The sequence below is a fragment of the Ilyonectria robusta genome (genome assembly GCF_021365365.1).
Source record: "Ilyonectria robusta strain PMI_751 chromosome Unknown BGZ61scaffold_3, whole genome shotgun sequence".
NCBI classification, from domain to species: Eukaryota; Fungi; Ascomycota; class Sordariomycetes; order Hypocreales; family Nectriaceae; genus Ilyonectria; species Ilyonectria robusta.
In genome coordinates, this window is record NW_025764437.1 from 2983337 (window position 1) to 3002285 (window position 18949).

The following is an 18949-nucleotide window of genomic DNA, read 5'->3' on the forward strand; positions in this document are numbered from 1 at the left end:
AGACATCATGATGATGATACCTGGCAGGGCACAGCGGACGACAAGGGGCTCTTACAGTACAGACTGTACGGAAGGCATCCCATCCCATGCAGAGTGGGATGGCGGTGCGCGCTGCGGAAGGGAACTGACCACTCATCAACCGCCATCGCGACATCATACATACCCACGGCGTCTCATAGGCCACATCTCTGCTTCTCCCATGTCCAGTGGCGTCTAAAACTGCTTCCGTTGACCGAGCCGCAGAAGGCCTGCAGAAACTTGCAGCACCCATGCAGAACGCCCACAGATGCCAGAGATGCTTCAGCTGCCATCCATGATCCCGAAGCTGAAGTCTCCTGACCAAGCCCAATGCAACTTCTGGCGCCCCGATCCGGATTCCGGCGCATGGTCTCGTGGTCATGATCAGAAATATCTATCAAGTGTTTTGCATGACATGCACGCATTTTGTGCCCCATCTTGTTCCGTTTCTTAGCCCCATTCCCCCATCCCTCGTACTATGTATAACGCTCCTCCTCGCAAGGGAACGCAACGGGATGAGACGCTGAGACTCTTTTCACGTGGATTCCGACCATCCGGGAAGAGCCCGAGACGCTTCAACGGCCGTCAGTTCCTAGGCGTTCCTCAGCACGAATTAGCCAACTGCCTACCAACCAACCCACACACACGCACTGCACGCACACACATGATCCAAATAAATCAGACCCTAATGCAAGCACATTCTAGCCCGTCATGATGCCAGCCGCGCAGTAGTGCCCGACCTAAAATCTGCATAGACTGGCTTCCACTCACCGGCGGATCGGGTTTGCAATTTTGTGTCCAGATGGCTGAGATGAACACGACCTGCCCGCTGTCCCAGGTATGACAGACGATAAAGCTTGTGCGTTCCATGGGTTTGACCAACATAAATCTCCGCAATACGTAACCGAACCGGCCACACTCCCCTAGCGCTCTTATCAAGCTTCCTTCGAGGTATACGAGATTGCTAATAACTCATGATATTTGTATGGACTACCCGCGCCCAGCCAAAGTCACGGCCATATTTCAGCCACATTTAGTAACAACCAAACAACATTCGAGAGGGCCTCCGCTTCCCAATTATTGTCCTCCTATTTTCCATAACAGCTATTTATTCTTCACCCCCAAAACCAATACCTGTTTCTTTTCTCCAGGGGCATAGTGGGGCCCATCAGGGTTGTCTACCCCTTGCGGTTTAAACTTTGCACTCAGGCCGCTCCGTTCACCGCGCCCGCACACTCGCGTCACAAGCTGACCGCCTGTCTCACTTATTAACTAGTTGCTTATTGATGAATGAGACTGCGGATGACCGACCACAAGGGCGGTGCAGTCAATTCATTTTGGTCGCTTATGCTGTCTGGGAGCTTAACTAACTTACTCTAGTCGCCCTATTTCGGACAGTCATACGCCAGAAGTCTAGGACCTGTCTAGTTGCGCTTCAACTCTTTGCAGACGGCGCTGTTTACACAGTTAGGTACTAAGCTAGTTTGTCTTGTGATAGCCGTGAACATCATATTCATACTAAACAATAGAGATCTCTAGCTTTAGCAATGGCCCTAGGGAACCTCCTCTAGATTCGCATTCTGGCGGGGCGGAAATGTCACATGCCTCCTTGGCTGAGACTTGATCATATGATCTAAGCGATCCACAACCGGGGTTGAGAATCATTGACTACCATCATGCCGTCCTACTCTACGAAACTCACCTAATCAAGACGAAATGTGAAGTGATTATCCTAATATTTGCATTCAACCAGTTTTCTTATTCCTTTACAAGGAGCTCTCGTGTTGAAAGACAAAATCCCTTGTCTCCTCCTATTACAGCTGTGCTGGGTATCTCAATGAGTCTATGGTTCATTTAGCTGTCTCTCTGTCCCATTTCCACTGTTAGCTAGGTCCTTTAGTTTTCAAGCATCTGCTGAAGAGCATTAGTTCGGTATGACTCGCTCCTCTCCACCAAATCTTCATGGCGACCCTTCTCGACCACCTTTCCACCCTCCACCACGAAGATGACATCTGCCTTGCGGACCGTATGAAGGCGGTGGGTAATGGCAATCACCGTGATGCCGCGTGCCACACGCTCTAGTCCTTCCTGAAGCGCTCGCTCGCTCTCTGCATCCAGAGCGCTCGTGCTCTCGTCGAGAAGGAGTAGCTTGGGCTTTCGCACTAGAGCTCGCGCAATGGCAAGTCTCTGTCGCTGTCCTCCAGATAGGCGGGATCCGTTAGGTCCGCATTCGGTATCGTAGCCGTTGGCAAGTCCCATGATCGTATCGTGAATGTTGGCCAATCGACAAGCTTCTTCGATCTCCTCATCCGTCGCCTCGTGGTCGGGAGTTGAGCCCAGTCCCACGTTGAAGCGGACCGTACCATCGAAGAGTGCGCAGTCCTGGGGCACGACGGCAATGTCGTTGCGGAACTCGGTGCCTTCACGCGCACAGATATCCATCCCGTTGATCTCAACCGTTCCGCTCAGGGGCCGGTACATCCGCTGGACAAGAGACATGATGGTCGACTTGCCGGCCCCGGATGGTCCGACAAGACCGATAAACTGACCAGACGAGATGGTAAAGGACATGCCTGTGAGAATCTGGATATGCGGCCGAGCTGGGTAGGCAAACGCCACATCCTTAAAAACAATGGTGGCGCCCTTACTGCCATTGCTCTTCAGCGGGGCCTCTGCCCTAGCTTCGATATCCTTCTCATTATGCAAAGTTGCTGGGAGAACCTTGCCCTTCTTAGCCTGGTCCTTGGAAAAACCGATATCGATCAAGCTCAGGATTCTCGAGGCTGCGGCTCTCGCTCGGGATACCTCTGGTGCCAGACTGAACATCTGACCCCATAGCTGGGCGCTGACGAGCATGCAAAGGAGGAGGATGAAGAACTGAGTCTGCGTGGCCTTTCCTTGGGTAATCTGCGTGGATCCCCACCAGTATGCAAAGGCGTAAATCAGGTTGCTAGTGCTGTTGGCGATGGAGAGCCAGAAGTTGGCGTAGGCAGACGACCAGAAGATCTCCTTACGAGGCGCCCTGAGTGCTCGGCCGTAGGTTCCCATGACCTCATCCTCGATGGACAGAGACGAAATGGTCTTGAACGAGTTGACGGCCTCTACCGAGATGCCGACGGCGCCAGAAAATGCACCGGCATGTCGTCGCTCGAACTGGGAGAGCGACCGCATCTGCATAATTCCGGAACCTAGAAGGAGAGGCACGATGACCAAGCAGACAATGGCAATTCTCCAAGCAATGATGTGCGACATGATGATGGCGATGAGGAAATTGACCACGATTGAGAAGATCGTTCCGATGATGGAGCCACTGAAGCCGCCAACGGCTGCGGCGTCCGTGGTGATGGCAGACATGAGGGCAGTCGGGGTTCGGCCCTCCGACTGGTGCCAGTCCAAATCCTGCTTGTAGAGGGAACGGAAGCAGAGGACACGGATCTTGTAGAGCAGGTTCTCGGCCAAGGTGCCAAACCCGGTCCAGCTCGTAGTGTTGGCCAGGAGTTCGGCGCAAGCAATCAGGAACCACATGCCTCCAAAGAACTTGCCGGCCTCGATGATGTCCTCGGCGGGGTTGCATGGGCTGATTCTTTCGACTGTGTGGCCGAAGATGAGACCGGACGACGAGAAAGTCATGCCCACAATGGTAGCGGCGAACAGAGAAACGATGATGAGTAGTAGATGGGATCGTGCCATGCCAGAAACACTCTTGATGACCTCCCACGGGGACTTATTGGAGTCGAGGGCGGGGTCCTCACTAGGACTGGCGTCTTTAGTCTTGGACTCGTCCTTCTTACCATCAGTCTTCTTCTCATCATCCTTTCCAGCGACAATGGCCTTCTCCTCGACGATTGAATCCTTCTCGGACCGAATGACATCACCCCTCAACGTACTTGTCATGGAGCCTGTCATGGAGCCTGTGTCTGCCTTGTCCACAGTTTGGAGGCGTACCATTGCAGCGTACGAGCCTCCCAAGGCCATGAGTTCCAGATGGGTTCCCTGCTCGACGATCTCGCCATGGTTCATGACAATGATGTTGTCGGCGTTCTTGGTAGTGGACAGACGATGGGCAATAGCAATGACGGTTCGGTTCTTCGCAATCGACTCAATGGCCATCTGGATACGGTGCTCACTAGCGGAGTCGAGAGATGCCGTCGCTTCATCGAGGATAAGAATCTTGGGGTCCCTGATCAAAGCTCGGGCAAGGGCAATTCGCTGTCGCTGTCCACCACTAACGAGCTTTCCACCAGTGCCAACCTTGGTTGCAAGTCCGTACTCAAGCTTGCTGATGAAGTTAGACGCATCGGCTAGGCCAGCCGCCTCCTGGACTCGTTCGAGCAAGTCTAACATGTCTTGGCCAAAGCTTTGGGCAATAACATTAATATCCTGGCCGTTTCGAACCTGCGCCGCAAGTTGTGCAAGGCCTGATCCCAGTATGGTTGCCTGAAATCGGTGGTGACTGGGTTGAGGCGAGTTTAGGATACCAAGGGCAATGTTCTCGATAATTGAGCGGTCCAGCAGAGACGGTTCCTGCTGCACAAGACTCATGTGGCTTCTCAATCCTTTGACGTTGAGATCCTTGAGGTTGTGACCATCGAGCGTCACCGTTCCCTCAGTCGGGTCGTAGAGTCGGGAGGTCAGGCCAGCAACAGTTGACTTGCCGCTGCCAGAGAAACCCACAAGGGCAGTGTGCTTCCCAGCCGGGCATTCAAAGGAGACGCTCTTCAGTACCTGGTGGTTGGGTCGCGAGACGTAAGCGAACGAAACATCCTTGAACACCACTGATCCTTCAACAGACGAAAGCTTCTCGCCCTTGGTCGAGCCAGCATCGATAAGAGCAGGGCTGTCCATGTCCTGGCGGAGCTTCTGGAAAGATCCAGCCGCGGCACCAATAAGGGGAAGCAGGGGCGCAATGGAACCAAGGACGATACAGGCTAAACGAATTGTTAGTGGATGTAAAGCATTGGGGGGCTACAGGTTGCTTACCGTCCACCAGGAGGAGAATGACAGTGTAGATATCACCGACCGTGGCGCCTTTTCCGTCGTTGGCCATGGCTTCGGCTATCTGCTTGCTTCCCTGCCAGAAAGAGAGCGCATTGGCCGCGTAGGCAATAAAGTACAGCATGCCGGCTTGGACTGCAGCGACAAAGGCCTTTTTGATGCCTTGCGTCTTAGCTGCATCCATTCTAGACGCGAAGATGGCCTCAAGTCGGGGACCGGCGCCAAACGCTTGCACCACGGGGATGTTGGACAAGGTTTCTGATGCAATGGAGGAAGCGGAAGCAATCCTATCGGACATGTTGCTCGCGAACTTTGCACTAAAGTAACTTCCAAATCCAGCGAGCATCAAGAAAGCCGGAATGAGGCAGACGAGCATGGCAGCAAGCTTGGTGTTCTTAATGAAAGCTACGACATAGGCCGTGACGAAGAAGGAGGTGCACGCCATGCAGATGCCCACCTTTTCCGACGTGCCGGTCTGGATAGCTTGGATGTCTGAGTTGAGGCGAGATGAGATCTCTCCAGCTTGGCGCTTGTCAAAGAAGGCAGCATCCTGAAGGAGGACCTTCATGAAGTAGCGGTCGCGGAGACGGGTCTCGAGGCGGCGGCTGAAAATTGACCAAGTCTGGATGTAAGTATAGATGAGGACGAAGCTGGCAATGGCAATGTAAGTGAGCATCACGACCTTTTTGTTGACGCTGTCCTGGATCTCTTCGGGAGTCTGGTCCGTCACTTGCTCGCCGTCGCTGCAGGAAGCGTTGTTGAGATCGTTGACCAGCTGACCGAAAATGATACCCATGAGCGGAAAGGGCGCACCGGCGGAGCAGGCAACAATGGTGCCGCCGACGAGCAGAAAATAGTCAAATGGTTTGGGGTTGGCATAGACGAGGAGCTGGAAATAAGCGAAGAAGGCGCCCTATAAGGCCACACGAGGCAAGTTAGTATATGTGTGTAAGTGGCGGTTGGCGCGACGGGGTTTGGGATCGTGTTTCTCTTCATCCTCTTCTGTGACTTTTTCTTCTTCACCCACCTTGGGCTTCTCTTCGGTCTGTTCCTGGAGGTTTGATGGCGATGAAGATGAGGACGATAACGATGATCGTCGCGCCAAAGCATCAAGATCGACGACCTTGTCGGCGGTGTTATGCGCACCCTCGACGGCTACATCGCTGACATCGTTGGGAGTGTCGACAGGTGCGTGTTGGTCAGCCTCGGACTTGGAGTTGTTGTTAGAGACATCCACAACCGCGTTGGAGGAGGGGTTGGAAGCGTCCTTGGTGATGTCGCTGGCAGCAACGACGTGCGACTTCTCGTCTTCTCCCACCATCTTCGCAAGTGTTCCTTGTCAAGTTGGAAAGAAGTTCGAGCTCACAACGCCCAATACATGGTCTCAAGGTGAGAAGAACTTGACAGGAAAAGAAGATGGGTCGGAGGACTCCATGATGAAGGAAAAATCGACCAGGTAGCTCAGTGCGGACTCATGCATGCCCTGCTTCTGCCTTGTTGTCTTGTTGTCTTGTTGTCTTGGCACCAGTGGGAAAACGCAGTAATGGGGCAATGTGCCGCTCCAATGTAGATGGTGACTCGCAAAAGTCCATCAAGACCCCAGCGAGGAAGAATTCGACAGACACATTCAGGAGCATGCTGTCCGGCTTGGAACCGACTACCCAAGCATCATGGCTCTCTGTGGACGAACCCCCCACCAGTCATGACCAGTTGGTGGTGAGAAATACGAAGGCGGGCAGGGCTACGGCGGATCCCATGCGACCTTATTTCTCTGATCGTATATCTATCAATCAGATATCTTGTGTGACGTCCGTGGACCAACCTTAATAGGCATGGGCAGGGCTGTAGGGCCGGATCATGGTATGAGTTGGAGTTGGGGTATCCGTTATGGTTACAGCAGCGATCCACGATGGAGGTCTCGCAAGGTACCGGGCATGTTTCCAATCTGTAGCGTTATGGGGAACCGTCTTGGTTGGGGCTCCAGGAAGTTGGGCTGGGTCCTTTTGGCTAGTTTGGGGGAATGGAAGCCAGAGAATCAAGGACCGGGGGGTGTGTAGCTAGGTGACTTGTGGAGCGGCCGAGAACCGGGGGCAACGCGCAACAGGGATTGGTCCGAATCGGAGCGCATTAGTCAGGATTCGCGGATCTGATAATTCTGTGTCGGTGTAATCAATCAGCCAGCGGATCGCCAGTGTCACATGGGCCTGGCCCTCACTCACCCAGGCCCTGCCCAGCCACGCCAGCTGCCACGACAGCACTAGTAATGGCGACGGCGGTGGGCCTTCATTACAGGGAGGGCCACAGGGGGTATTTCAAGGCTCTAGAGAGGATCGCGTAAAAGTCTACTGGTCCTTCCAGGATTCAGAAGAATGTCGAGGGCATGCGCCGTACGTACGGGTAGAGGCGGCGTGGTGTCTGTGGCGTGGAAAATGGCTCATCCAGAGCCACTCCGAGCTGGACTTTTTCTTTTTGCTTGCTGCTTGCATCCTCGTGATGGCCCCGTCTGCACTCTGCACTCGAGCCGCAGTAGTTAGCTTCGTGTTGTGACGAGCGACCTTGTTTGTTGGATTCTTCCTTAGACGCACGGAATATCTTAAGCCAGCCGACTTGTTGGTCCGTAACCCCAGCTCAACAAGCCAACGTGCAATGCTCAGAGTAAATTGCTTGCTTGCTTCTAGCATCAGGCGAGGTGGAACGCGAAATCCCGGGTGGATGTTGAGACTTTTTGGGGTCTAGCCCTTGAAGTCGCGTTCTTTTAGTGTCCCCCAGTGAGTGTGGGTGGGGTTGCTTCAGTGCGGCGGCGCCTGAGTCGGATCTGATAACTCTATCTCCACATTTCCTCCCGTCATCGCCGTCGACGCCGGCCACAAGACAAAAAGTCTGCCCCACGAAAGCAATTCGGCTGGCCGATGATGGCGTCCGACTGGCTCGTTCAGTATGGCTCCGTTTATCCCGGATATTGCACCAGCGCTTTGCCTGCGCTTCATGGCGCTGCCGCATCGGCGTGTTCCAGGGTGTCGCTTGCAAGCTGCCCTGCTGCGCTTGGCGACTCCCCTTTGATCCGATCTCCGGTCCGTTCGTCTCGGTCCACCGAGCCTGTTGGTGACGCAGAGAGCCGTTGCTGCCCTCTGCGGCTGCGTCCGGTAGCTGTGTTTCCGCCCCTATATAATTCCGCGGTAACGGCCGTCGGCACTTTATGCCTGCCCCCGTTCAGTTGAAAACCATACCACCCCGGACCCCAATCCCAATCTCCTTCATCCATCCCTCCATCCATCTCCCACCACGGACGCGCCTAGTCCACCACCTCATGCTGATCCAGAGAGCCGCTTCCAGACTCTCGGAACTACTGAGATCCCCCCACGCTGCTGCGTACGCTCACACCACTCGCGCCTTTTCGCATCGTGCCTGGACCTCGTCCCGCTCCTCCGCGATTGTATTGTCACTGCCACGCGCAAGATCCGTCCCCACAGCATCGATCTGCCGACCTGCATTTTTCTGTCGTACCATCTCCAATCTAGCTTCCAGCGCCACCAAGATGGGCTCACTTCCCGAATCCCACGCCATTCGCGTCTTTGTCGCCGGCGGCAGCTATGCCGGCGTGGCCTCCGCAGTCAACCTGCTTGATCTCAGCCAAGGACTCACCCCCCGCCAGAATGAAGAGACTTACGAGTTTCACTCCGATTTGAAGACGTTTGACATTGAGGTCACCATGGTCGATGAGCGAGATGGGTACTGTAAGTTGTTCTCCGCCATTGATCCCACGCTGTGTGCCTCAAGGACAATCCCACTAACCATAATATAACAGACCACTTGATCGGCACTCCGTTGGCACTGGCTGACTCCGAGTATGCCAAGAAGAATTGGGTTAAATACTCGGACTGCGCGGGCCTCCAGGTCCCGAACCTCAAGATCCTCCAAGGCTCCGTCACAAGCGTTGACCCTGAAGCCAAGACAGCGGTTGTCACGGACGCCCTGACCAAGGAAACCTCCACTCACAAGTACGACTACTTTGTTGCCGCATCTGGCCTCCGACGTGTCTGGCCCGTAGTGCCCCAGTCTACGACTCGCAAGCAGTATCTCCTCGAGGCCGAGAAACAGATCCAAAACCTCAACAACGCCAAGCACGGCGTTGTCATTGTTGGCGGCGGTGCTGTCGGCATCGAGATGGCCGCCGAGCTCAAGATGGTCAAACCTCACCTCCAGGTAACCCTGGTTCACTCCCGAGACAAGCTGCTCTCCAACGAGAACCTTCCCGATGAGACTCGGGATGTCGCTCTGAAGGTGCTCAAGGAGGGCGGCGTCGAGGCTCTGATGAGCCACCGCCTGGCATCTACCAAGCAGGTAGAGACTACCGACGGGAGCGTCAAGCATGAGGTTGAGTTCACCAACGGCCACAAGATCTTCGCTAGCGAGGTCGTCATGGCTGTCTCCAAGAGCACCCGTACCACCAACTACCTGCCCGAGTCCTCTGTTGACGAGGAGGGTTACGTCAAGATCAAGACCAAGTGAGTTTGCCGAGTTTGAATCTCCGCGTACAGATCACTGCTAACATTTAATTCAGCCTAAACTTCGAGGAAATCCCCAACTCCGATTACCACTTCGCTGTCGGTGACCTGATCAAGTGGGCTGGTATCAAGCGATGCGGTGCCGCCATGCACCAGGGCCACCTCGCGGCGGAGAACATCCACCAACACATTACCCAACAGCGCACCAGCAAGGCTCCTGAGTTCAGGACTATCAACCCCATCCCTCCCATGATTGGCTTGGCCGTGGGCAAGCAGGCCGTTGCGCACAACCCTGGCTCTGGCACCACGTACGGCGAGGACGTCGCCGAGGCCTACTTCCGAGGTGATCTTGGCTGGACCAGTAAGTGATGACAATTTCCAACACTATGTCGAAATTCGATGCTAATTCTACTTGCAGTTTGCTGGAACTGGCTGGGACTCGCTGGACGATTCGTCAAGGCCGAGTACCCTAAGAAGGCTGAGGCGCCCAAGTCTGAGTTGTGAGAGGATTGAAGTGTTTCATGGAATGGCGTTCAGGATTCGGGAATTAACCGGTACCTTTTGTACCCACGACGATGCCAAAACGAGATTCCCATAGATCCAATGTGTTCCGTCGTGTTATAGACTCATGTTATGAATTGAATGGCTTGCAACTTGAAGTTCCAGTGCATTTACAGCTCAGGAGCATGATTAATGTTAAATTTCATTGAAGTTTCGCTCCACTTTCTATGATATTTCAGTGGTACTCGAATTTGTGTACCACCCCCTAGGATATTTCGTAGTTGAGGTTGTGGAGAACGCACGTTGTAATAAACATTGGCCATGCCTGTGATCAAGATGGGTTGACGCGCCAAGATTGTGAATCCTTCTCTAATAGGTATCATCAATCGTCGGCTAGCAGATCTCCTCCAAGGGTATCCCAAAAAGGAATCAGTTGGCGGTATTACTGCAACAGGAAATAACTGGGTAAAGCAGCCGACACAAGCGGTGTCGGGGAGAGGGGGCCGGTTCCTATTTACCCTATGTTACACCAATTTGCACCTTCTGGAACCTCTTCTGATGTCCGTCACGATGCGTTGGGTTGTGTACTGAATGTACATTTTACGGGCTATTTCGGGAATTTAGAGGGTAGGGTATGGGCACCAGAAGGTCGGTAGTTTTATATCTGACTAAATACTGTGAGTTTGCATCAGCAAGTCTAGTTCTTTCAGAGATCAACGTCCACTCCTGGGCATCGGCATACGCCTGCTTGATAGCAGCACGAGTGTCGAAACCAACCAGTTATGGAAGCTGAACTGTCAAATATTCGTAGATGGTGTCTAAGTTGTCCTGCTGGCCGTTCGGAAGATACCTGACTAAGGCTTGGCGAATATGCCCTTCATGACAAAGGCGACAGCGATATACTGATGGGAGATGGCCGCGGTCGGCTCGCAAATGACAATGGTGTGGCCGGCGAAGGGAATGAAGATTTTGCACATGACAATGTAGCCAATGTTGACGTCGGGCTAACGAAACTTGAGTATAAGACTGACGCCGAGGATAGTAAAAGGCACAGCGAAGCCCAGGCAGATCCAGTTGAAGGTCATACTGTTTCGGATCCAACGGCCAATAAGAATAGATCACAAGCAAGAGCCCATGGTGTATATGTTGCTCACGTAGCTGACCGAGACGATAAGCAAGAAGCTTGAGATGGGAGGTGTTGGCAATGAAGATGCTAAGCGAGTAGTCGAAGCCAATGTATCTGTAATTAATTCCGTTAGTCCTCTTGAGCATGAATCCGTGGTGTTGACACTGGGTGTGATCCGTTCAATTTGGCTTAAGCTTATGCACATTCCCGGCTTGGCGGGGAGGCGCAGCTACCCGCCCACCCCAACCACACTGGACTGCCAAGTATTGTAAGGCTGAATGAGGCGCATGGGAGACGGCTTATCAGATACGCTTGTAATTGTAGATCTCACGAGATGACTGCAAAATAGAACTCACCTAATCGAGTAGACGGCCTGCTTCGCAGCATACATCTCCACGATGTTGCAGCCCATTGTTAGTGAGACGACAGACAGGAGGTAGCACTAGGGCGATGAGACGCAACTGGAGGGGCTAGGAAAGGGGATGAGAGGTACCGTCTTGTGGGATTCCCAAGAAAATGGAATCGAGATGCTTTATCAAGGAGGAAAGACGAAGGATGATCATTAATTGAGAGGACGAGTCTCTAATAGCTTGCGCTGCAGTGGGCTAGCCTTAGGCCTATTGAATCAGGGCAGCAATCCATCCAACACTAATACTTTCTCATTGGTAAAATGAGTCGGTCCTATGTGTCATGTAGATTTCAGTTGGTTGGTTGTTATCTTAGATGGTCGGTTGACTGAAATGGCGGAAAGGAACTGTTTAGCCAGCTTGATCGGCAGCCGGCATCGGGAAACTTGAATGGTTCAAATCGGTGACTGCCCTACGGGTTTCAGGGTAAGGAGTGACCAGATTTGAGAATAAGGCATGAAACGGGTTGGATATGAGGACTTTGATTCGATTTAATAAGAAGGTAAGAGAAGCCATCCACATGGACCATTGATGTTTGTCCAGGTCTAGGCGGTTGAGAAGTTCACAGAGTCTAAGAGCGTCTTATTCTAAGATCCGTTAAGTTTTGGCTTCATTCAATGGAGCCCCGGGAAACCATCCTCCTCCTTCGGTATGAGGTCATGGGCGATTGTAAATCGAGATCACAGACCAAAACTCGCATTGATCATCCTTGTAAGAGTCTTGTGTGCCATGTGAGGGTGATGCCAAATTCCCGGATTGAGTTCGAGTTCCCAATTAACTATTGTGATTAGATTGGGACGAATAATCTCCTTCCTTCCTGTACGGGATATATTCTAACCAAAACCACAACCCTCTGGTTGGCCCATTGTGCGGCATTGAGAATCCTACGATTTACGGCAAGGTGGAATCGGCATCCGTGGTCTAGAAGTCCAGCGGTGATGAATGTTATCGTAATTCACAACGCGTAGAGTACCACTCTTATAGCATTACTAGAGAAGTCTGCCTGTAGTGACATTGAGGTCAAAGATTGGTGCATTAGGTGATGGATGAAAATTCTGGCCAAGAAGTGATGCAAAGTGCGACGTGCTTGATCAGTTGCCTTTTCGAGATGGAGAACGTAACTTAAGTAGGGCGGGCACGGCCCCAGACTAGGACTAGCGCGACGGCGCCTATCTCGGTCCAACGATAGTGGGTCGATTTACAGCCAATGAGAGGCAATATTGATCAAAGTGAGGGTTTTATCTGATCCGAGGCCATCTCCCGTAGGCGGTGGGACCCGGCAGAACACACTTACGGGTCCCGGACCGTGTTTCTGGACCTCAGCAAGTTTCCACAGCAAGAAATATTGTGGGTGCGTCCTGCATTTCGCTTCTCATGAACAGAAGCAGCTCCGAGAACCGGACATGGGCCTTTTGCTTTTGTTTGCCAGAGCGCGGACGGAGGGAGGGGCGTGCAACTCGATACGTAACAACCGGAGACACCTGTTCCGTTAAGGTTATCAGATCCGGCTTTGCACCTCGGTGCAGGTCTGCAGGAAAAGGTCTGCAGGAAGCTACTCGGCACCGCGCGGTACCGACCAGGACAAGTGACACGAGTGCGATGCAGCCCGGTTTGGAGAGCTCAAGGGGTGGCTTGAGGGGCCGCTTGTGGGCCAGCTTTGTCGACCATGCGGACCATCCCACCCCCACGAGATTCTCATCCGGCCATGAATGGTTGCACGCCTGTACCGAATTGGCCTGACCCGCAGAACCGGCGGTGTTTCTGCCCCATTGTATCTCATACCGCAGGAGTACATCGCCGTGTATGGGTAGGGTGAGGGAGTGGGGGTTGGCGGTAACAGAGGGCGTGCGATCAGCCAACCCGCCGTTGCCCACTCGCTCCAGTCAGCGCACCAAGCCTCCTGCTGGGACACCCACCCACGCATCATCATTGACGTACGCTGCCGAAGCTGTGCGGCAGGTTGCGAGTTATGCGCCTAGACTCTTGCTGCAGATTCTGCCGGAACCTAGGGCGGAGGCCAAGAACCCGGCTAGCAATGGGGCTGGAAAAAGATGCCGTGACGCGACAGTGGGATGCTGATGTCAAGTCCCGGTGGTGGAGGATTGCGGAATATTTCGACGGGGCAGCTGAGCATGGCCGGTGGTTTTCTTGCGAATAGCCTCGTGGGCCGGTGATCAATTGCTTCTTGCTCCCATCATATTCCTAATTCCTGCTTGTGTTAGCCAGACCTTCAATTCCTCAGCAATGGCGTCAGCAGTGCCCTTCTCTGCCCTCCCGGCCGACGAGTCAGTCATCAAGCTGCCTCACCCGTACCAGACCGAGTACGCGATCCAGACGGGCTCAGCACCCGCGGGTGTCACCGTCGAGACCCCCGTTTACCAGCTCGTCCACAAATCCTCCGCGGCCTCCAAGCCCCTTCCATTTGAGCTCGACAATTCTCGCCTCGTCTTCACGGACCCCATCGACCTCAAGTCGAGCGAGCTTCCTGCCTCTGGAAACAACAGTCCTTGGGCTCGCGCCCGCCGCTCGCCCTGCGTCTCCTTCTTCTGGGACGGTGCCGAGGCGCCCACCCTGGCCCAGGCATGGCTGCTTGTGTATACCATCTTCTCTCTGCGACCGACCAAGGAGACGTTCCGCCTTGAGCTCCGAGGCGCCAACGCCGCTGTTCTTGGCCGCCAGCTGGTCGATGTCCTGCTCGCCATTGACCACCCACTCAAGGCCCGCGAGACGCGGGAGCCCTCTACCAAGACCGACGAAAGCCTCCTGCTTGTCTTGCGCAGCACCTTCTGGCAGGGAGCTGGTTCTCCGTTTGGCCCCCGACCTGTCTGGTGCCCGGCCGAGTCGCCGTCGTCTCTGCCGGCCTCAAACCCTCTGGGATCGTACCCTTTGACCGCCCTCCACAACACCATGACCATTTCCTCGGCCGGTGATCCCGAGGACCCCGACCGATACCAGCAGTCGTGGCACCCGATCCGACCGGCCAAGCCTGCCCCCGGCGCCGTTATCTACAGCCGATGGATCCCTCATCTGAAGGAGACCTTTTCCATGGTCGCGCTCGACTACAATGACGACGAGCACCTGCGCCTGTTCCACGAGTGGCAGAACGACCACCGTGTTGCACAGGGCTGGAGCATCGCTGGAACTAATGAGGAGCACCGCGAGTACCTCCGCAAGATGCACGAGGACCCTCATCAGATTGCCGTTTTGGCTAAGTGGGACGACACCTTCTTTGCCTACTTTGAGTTTTACTGGGCCAAAGTAAATATTTCCGTCTAACTTTCTTTCACAAGTGCTAACAATTCCACCACAGGAGGATCGCCTCGGTGGTTACTATGAAGCTGGCGACTTCGATCGTGGCCGCCACTCCCTCGTCGGCGACGTGCGTTTCCGAGGCCCGCACCGCGTGTCGGCCTGGTGGAGCAGCTTGATGCATTACCTGTATCTCGATGACCCTCGCACCATGAACGTCGTTGGAGAGCCCATGGAGACCAACTCGACTGTCGTCATGTACGACTTCATTCACGGCTTCGGGTTGGACAAGTTCGTTGACCTCCCACACAAGCGCGGTGCCTTCATGCGCTGCTCGCGCGAGCGCTTCTTCCAGCTGTGCCCGCTTGCGGATAACGAGAAGGTCGTTGGTGGTATGAGGCTCGGCTTGGTTCCTAAGTTGTAAGTGCGACAAGATTGGTAGTTATTTCGAGGGTTATGAGTGATGGGATTTGTTTGTTAAGCCTTGCGTGGTTGGTTGAAAAGTATAGACTTGTTGGCCGAGTCCAAGTCCGCCTGTGTAACCACATGTACATATCTAGATCGTGGGAAAAAACAGAAGTGCCGAGGAAATTTCCCGGCCGGTAAACGTCTGCCGTGCAATGAACCAACAGCCAACAAACAACGGTGACGCATGCAAGTCATTAAACCAGCAGATCGGATCTAGGTAGGTACCACAGCCATGTGAAAGCCTAAAAACATCCGTATTTCTTATCTCTACTTAAGTACTTTTCCAAGCCCGCTAACTTTCTTCTATCATCATCATTCTAAGGTACCGTATCATATGTGCACGTGCGCATCAAAAAGCGCAGATGGAAAACGACAAAACATCTACAACTTGGAGGTATTCGCTTGCTTCTTCAGAATCTCGTCGCCCAGCTTGGCCATGTCGATCTTGCGCACCTTGCCACTGCCCGTCAGCGGCACTGTCGCGGGGACGTCGCCCTGGCCCAGCCAAAAGACGTGTGTTGGCGACTTGTGGCCGCCGAGCTTCTTGCGGACCCAGTCACGCAGTTCTTGGTCGTTGGGCTGGTTCTGGGTCTCGGCCAGCTCGACGAAGGCGCCGACGACTTCGCCGTAGTGATGGTTCTTGAGGCCGACGACGATGGCGCGCGATAGCGAGGGGTGGGCCATGAGGCGCTCCTCGATTTCAAGCGGGTAGATGTTCTCTCCACCTGAGTCACTGGGTCAGATTCGGTCTAAAGAAAGGGCACGAAGGGGGATCATACCTCGGATGATGATGTCCTTGAAGCGGCCAGTGATGCTACAATAGCCGTTCTCGTCAAAGACGGCCTCGTCACCAGTGTGCAGCCACAGGACACCAGAAGCATCTCGGATCATGGCCTCGTTTGTCTTCTCCGAGTTGTTCCAGTATCCAGCCTGGAGCTGGTAGCCACCCATGCACAGCTCGCCTCGTACGCCGACGGGAACGATGTTACCCTCACGGTCGACAATCTTGGCCTTTGCGTGGGGCATCAGGGTACCGACAGTCGTCAACCGCTTATCAATCGCATCGTCGGTAAAGGCATTGAAGCAGGTCGGGGAGGCCTCGGTCAGGCCGTAACTGCTGGTAAACTCGGTCATTCCGAACTTGTTAACCAAGAGCTCCATAAGGTATCGCGGCACGGGAGCACCGGCAATGATACCAGTGCGGAGGTTGTCGCAGTTGAAGCCTTCTGGCCACTTTGCTTGGAATAGGGAGTCGAACATAGCTGGGACGCCATGGACCGCTGTGCACCGCTCGTCGGAGATTGCCTGGAGAGTTGCGTTGATGTCAAAGACCTCGGCCGGGTACACGATCTTGCCGCCATGGGTGACGACGGCGAGCAGTCCGAGCACGAGACCGAAGCAGTGGAACAGCGGTGGAGGGCAGCACAGGATATCCGCCGGGGTCAGCCGCATCCGATCTCCAATGAATCGCGAGTTGTTCACCAGATTGCTGTGGAATGGTCAGTGTCCTTTTTCTTCTTATGCCTCTCCCTGGTGCTGGCAGGCTTGCCACTCTACTTACTGGTGAGTGAGCATGGTCGCCTTGGGCAAGCCCGTCGTGCCGCTCGTAAATTGCAAGTTGACAACCTGGTGGGGAAGGACCTTGCTCATGGCTCGGTATAGCCTCTGATGGCTCTGTCGGCGACCTGACTTGATGAGTTCGTCATAGGTTTCGTATTTTCCGGAAGCGTCGTCCCTCAACATGACAACCCTGGGTGCCGTCTTTTTGTTCTCGAGCTCACCGAGCAGGTGCGAGTTGTCGAGTCGACCGATCCGAGGCGTGGTGAAGAAGACCTTGCAGTCGGTGAACTTGAGGCCGTACATGGCCTCGGTGGGTGTGTAGGTGTTGTTCAGGATGACGAGGATGGCTCCGATCTTGGCCACTGCGAAGAAGACGGCCGCGTACTGTTCGCAGTTGCCAGCCATGATGCCGACTCGATCGCCAACGGTAATTCCCATGTCGAGCAAGGCCTGCGACAGCGCCGAACTCTGCTGGTTGAGGTCATTGTATGTCCACCGGGCACCAGTCCACGGAATGACAAGACACTCCTGGTTGCCATGCTGAAAGGTTTGGAGTTCGAGGAGCTCGCCCAGGGTCAGGTCGACGAGCGGAGGGTCGACAGGACCAGAAAGCAACGATAGCTTCTGGGTTGGCTGCGTGGGCTCGGGCTGGATGTGCGAAGGATCGACGGCCATGATGGGCAATGGCGATGGCGACAATGAAACCTCGTAATTGGTCTGGCCCTGGAGTTGGAGGATGTTGGGGACTCGAGGACATCAAGCACTCAAGCACAACTCCGAGAAGTGCGCTTCTTTCTGGGACGGCCGGTCCATATGCAGCTGATGGTCGCCATCGACGCCGACGGCCATGCCCGCAAGCGCGCAGCCCGTGTTAACCCGTTTTCTCAGCTTTCGCGGCCAGACCCACTGACATTGCCGTCCGTTGCGCGTGCCTACTACGTAGTATGCTTGCTGGGACGGGCCCCTGGGGGCGTGGGATGCCACAAGAGGCACATCGCAACAGCCGAGGAGGTTTGGGAGGGTAGAAAATCTGCACTGCGCGGGTGCGGCAATTAGTTCCAGGGATTCTTCGGCGGTGACCCTGTCTCCATCGCCATCCCGGACTAATTGCTATGTACCATTCGCCTGGTCCGTCCTGCGTCTGCAGTTCCTGGGATCTTTTCTGGACCCCCCCCCCCCCCCCCCTCGCGTTCCCCTCCATTCGTCATGGATCTCATCCCGTCTTGGTCTTCGCCGGCCTCCGAGCACCCCCCCTGGTAAGGACGCCGGCCCTGGATCTTCTGGAGACGGAGGTTTTTAGCGCTGCTCTCCCTCTTCTAGTGGCGAAAAAAAAGTTATAGGGCATCTAATCTGATGATCTGATAAGATGAGCGGCCCACAATGCCACAATGTGCACGTTCCATCTCCGGCCGCCTCTAAAGACACGCCCCGGGCCGACGTCGGCTTGTTGAAATTTTTTATCAGATCAACCAGCTTGGTGGACCGCCGCTCTTCGAACTCCATTTCTTACGTACACGATTGGAGTCGCTCCAGAATCACCTCCACAGGGGCGTGCAACACCACCCTCCCGTTTCTTCGGTGTCTACATGTACCTCGCAGGTTTCCCGTACCTGTCTCGTCCTCCAGCCTCCTGCTCTGCGGCTCGCTCACTGGTAGAGTCTTGAGCTGCACTCGCACTTCAGGGATGGCTCAGGGCAGCTGGAGTTCGGGAGCAGGATCACCACATCATCTTCTCCTGGGTGGGTAGCATCGTCTAGTGCTAGTTCACTCGATGATCCTGCACAAAAAATCACAAGACGGATGATGGGCTATGGGGGGATGCTTTTTTTTTGTGGCACTGGGTGTAAGTATCCACTAACCCTTTCCTACACACACACTCCGTCTGGGACTGACCGTGATGTAGTCATACTGGACCTTTTGGTGTTGAACCTACCTAGGCATCTTGGACGGGAAAATGCCCCAAATAACTATGATACCTGTTAATTCGGCTGTTGCAGGCGAGGCGCCAGAAACAGGCCCGGTCAGCCCAAAGTCGACGGTCTGGCCAACTGGTCAACGGATGGCGTTCCAAACCGAACACAAAATGCTGCTTCGGGAATTCGATTCTTGCACCAAATCCA

General features: G+C 54.4%; 4 protein-coding genes across 4 annotated transcripts; 2 read left to right on the forward strand and 2 right to left on the reverse strand.

Moving 5' to 3' along the window:
• Positions 1–1752: 1752 nt before the first annotated feature.
• Positions 1753–6413, reverse strand: BGZ61DRAFT_503640 (P-loop containing nucleoside triphosphate hydrolase protein). The gene is made up of 3 exons (XM_046251773.1): positions 6041–6413; positions 4999–5902; positions 1753–4946 (listed from the first exon to the last, which is right to left on the reverse strand). Exons 1-3 carry the CDS (start codon positions 6332–6334, stop codon positions 1915–1917), a joined length of 4230 nt encoding a protein of 1409 aa, XP_046110087.1. The 5' UTR covers positions 6335–6413; the 3' UTR covers positions 1753–1914.
• A 2135-nt stretch (positions 6414–8548) lies between these two features.
• BGZ61DRAFT_490937 (uncharacterized protein) lies at positions 8549–10022 on the forward strand (the record flags this gene model as incomplete). Its single annotated transcript, XM_046250381.1, has 4 exons — positions 8549–8747; positions 8819–9518; positions 9575–9879; positions 9937–10022. The coding sequence occupies 4 exons, from the start codon at positions 8549–8551 to the stop codon at positions 10020–10022; spliced, it is 1290 nt and encodes a 429-aa protein (XP_046110088.1).
• Positions 10023–13796: 3774 nt separating this feature from the next.
• On the forward strand, positions 13797–15225 carry BGZ61DRAFT_343518 (acyl-CoA N-acyltransferase; the record flags this gene model as incomplete). The annotated part of the gene is made up of 2 exons (XM_046239604.1): positions 13797–14810; positions 14863–15225. 2 exons carry the CDS (start codon positions 13797–13799, stop codon positions 15223–15225), a joined length of 1377 nt encoding a protein of 458 aa, XP_046110089.1.
• Positions 15226–15504: 279 nt separating this feature from the next.
• On the reverse strand, positions 15505–17994 carry BGZ61DRAFT_444038 (uncharacterized protein). Its single transcript, XM_046244939.1, has 3 exons — positions 16831–17994; positions 16049–16758; positions 15505–15994 (listed from the first exon to the last, which is right to left on the reverse strand). Exons 1-3 carry the CDS (start codon positions 17502–17504, stop codon positions 15651–15653), a joined length of 1728 nt encoding a protein of 575 aa, XP_046110090.1. The 5' UTR covers positions 17505–17994; the 3' UTR covers positions 15505–15650.
• Between the last annotated feature and the right edge of the window lie 955 nt (positions 17995–18949).

Excerpts from the sequence above, each read along its gene's own strand:
- BGZ61DRAFT_444038 (XM_046244939.1), bottom strand. The coding sequence starts at position 17,504 with ATGGCCGTCGATCCTTCGCACATCCAGCCCGAGCCCACGCAGCCAACC. Across the intron at positions 16,759-16,830 it reads GCGACCATGCTCACTCACCA|CAATCTGGTGAACAACTCGC; the intron begins GTAAGTAGAGTG and ends ACCATTCCACAG. Across the intron at positions 15,995-16,048 it reads CAAGGACATCATCATCCGAG|GTGGAGAGAACATCTACCCG; the intron begins GTATGATCCCCC and ends CCAGTGACTCAG.
- BGZ61DRAFT_503640 (XM_046251773.1), bottom strand. The coding sequence starts at position 6,334 with ATGGTGGGAGAAGACGAGAAGTCGCACGTCGTTGCTGCCAGCGACATC. Across the intron at positions 5,903-6,040 it reads AGACCGAAGAGAAGCCCAAG|CTCCTCGTCTATGCCAACCC; the intron begins GTGGGTGAAGAA and ends GCTTATTTCCAG. Across the intron at positions 4,947-4,998 it reads CATTCTCCTCCTGGTGGACG|CCTGTATCGTCCTTGGTTCC; the intron begins GTAAGCAACCTG and ends CAATTCGTTTAG.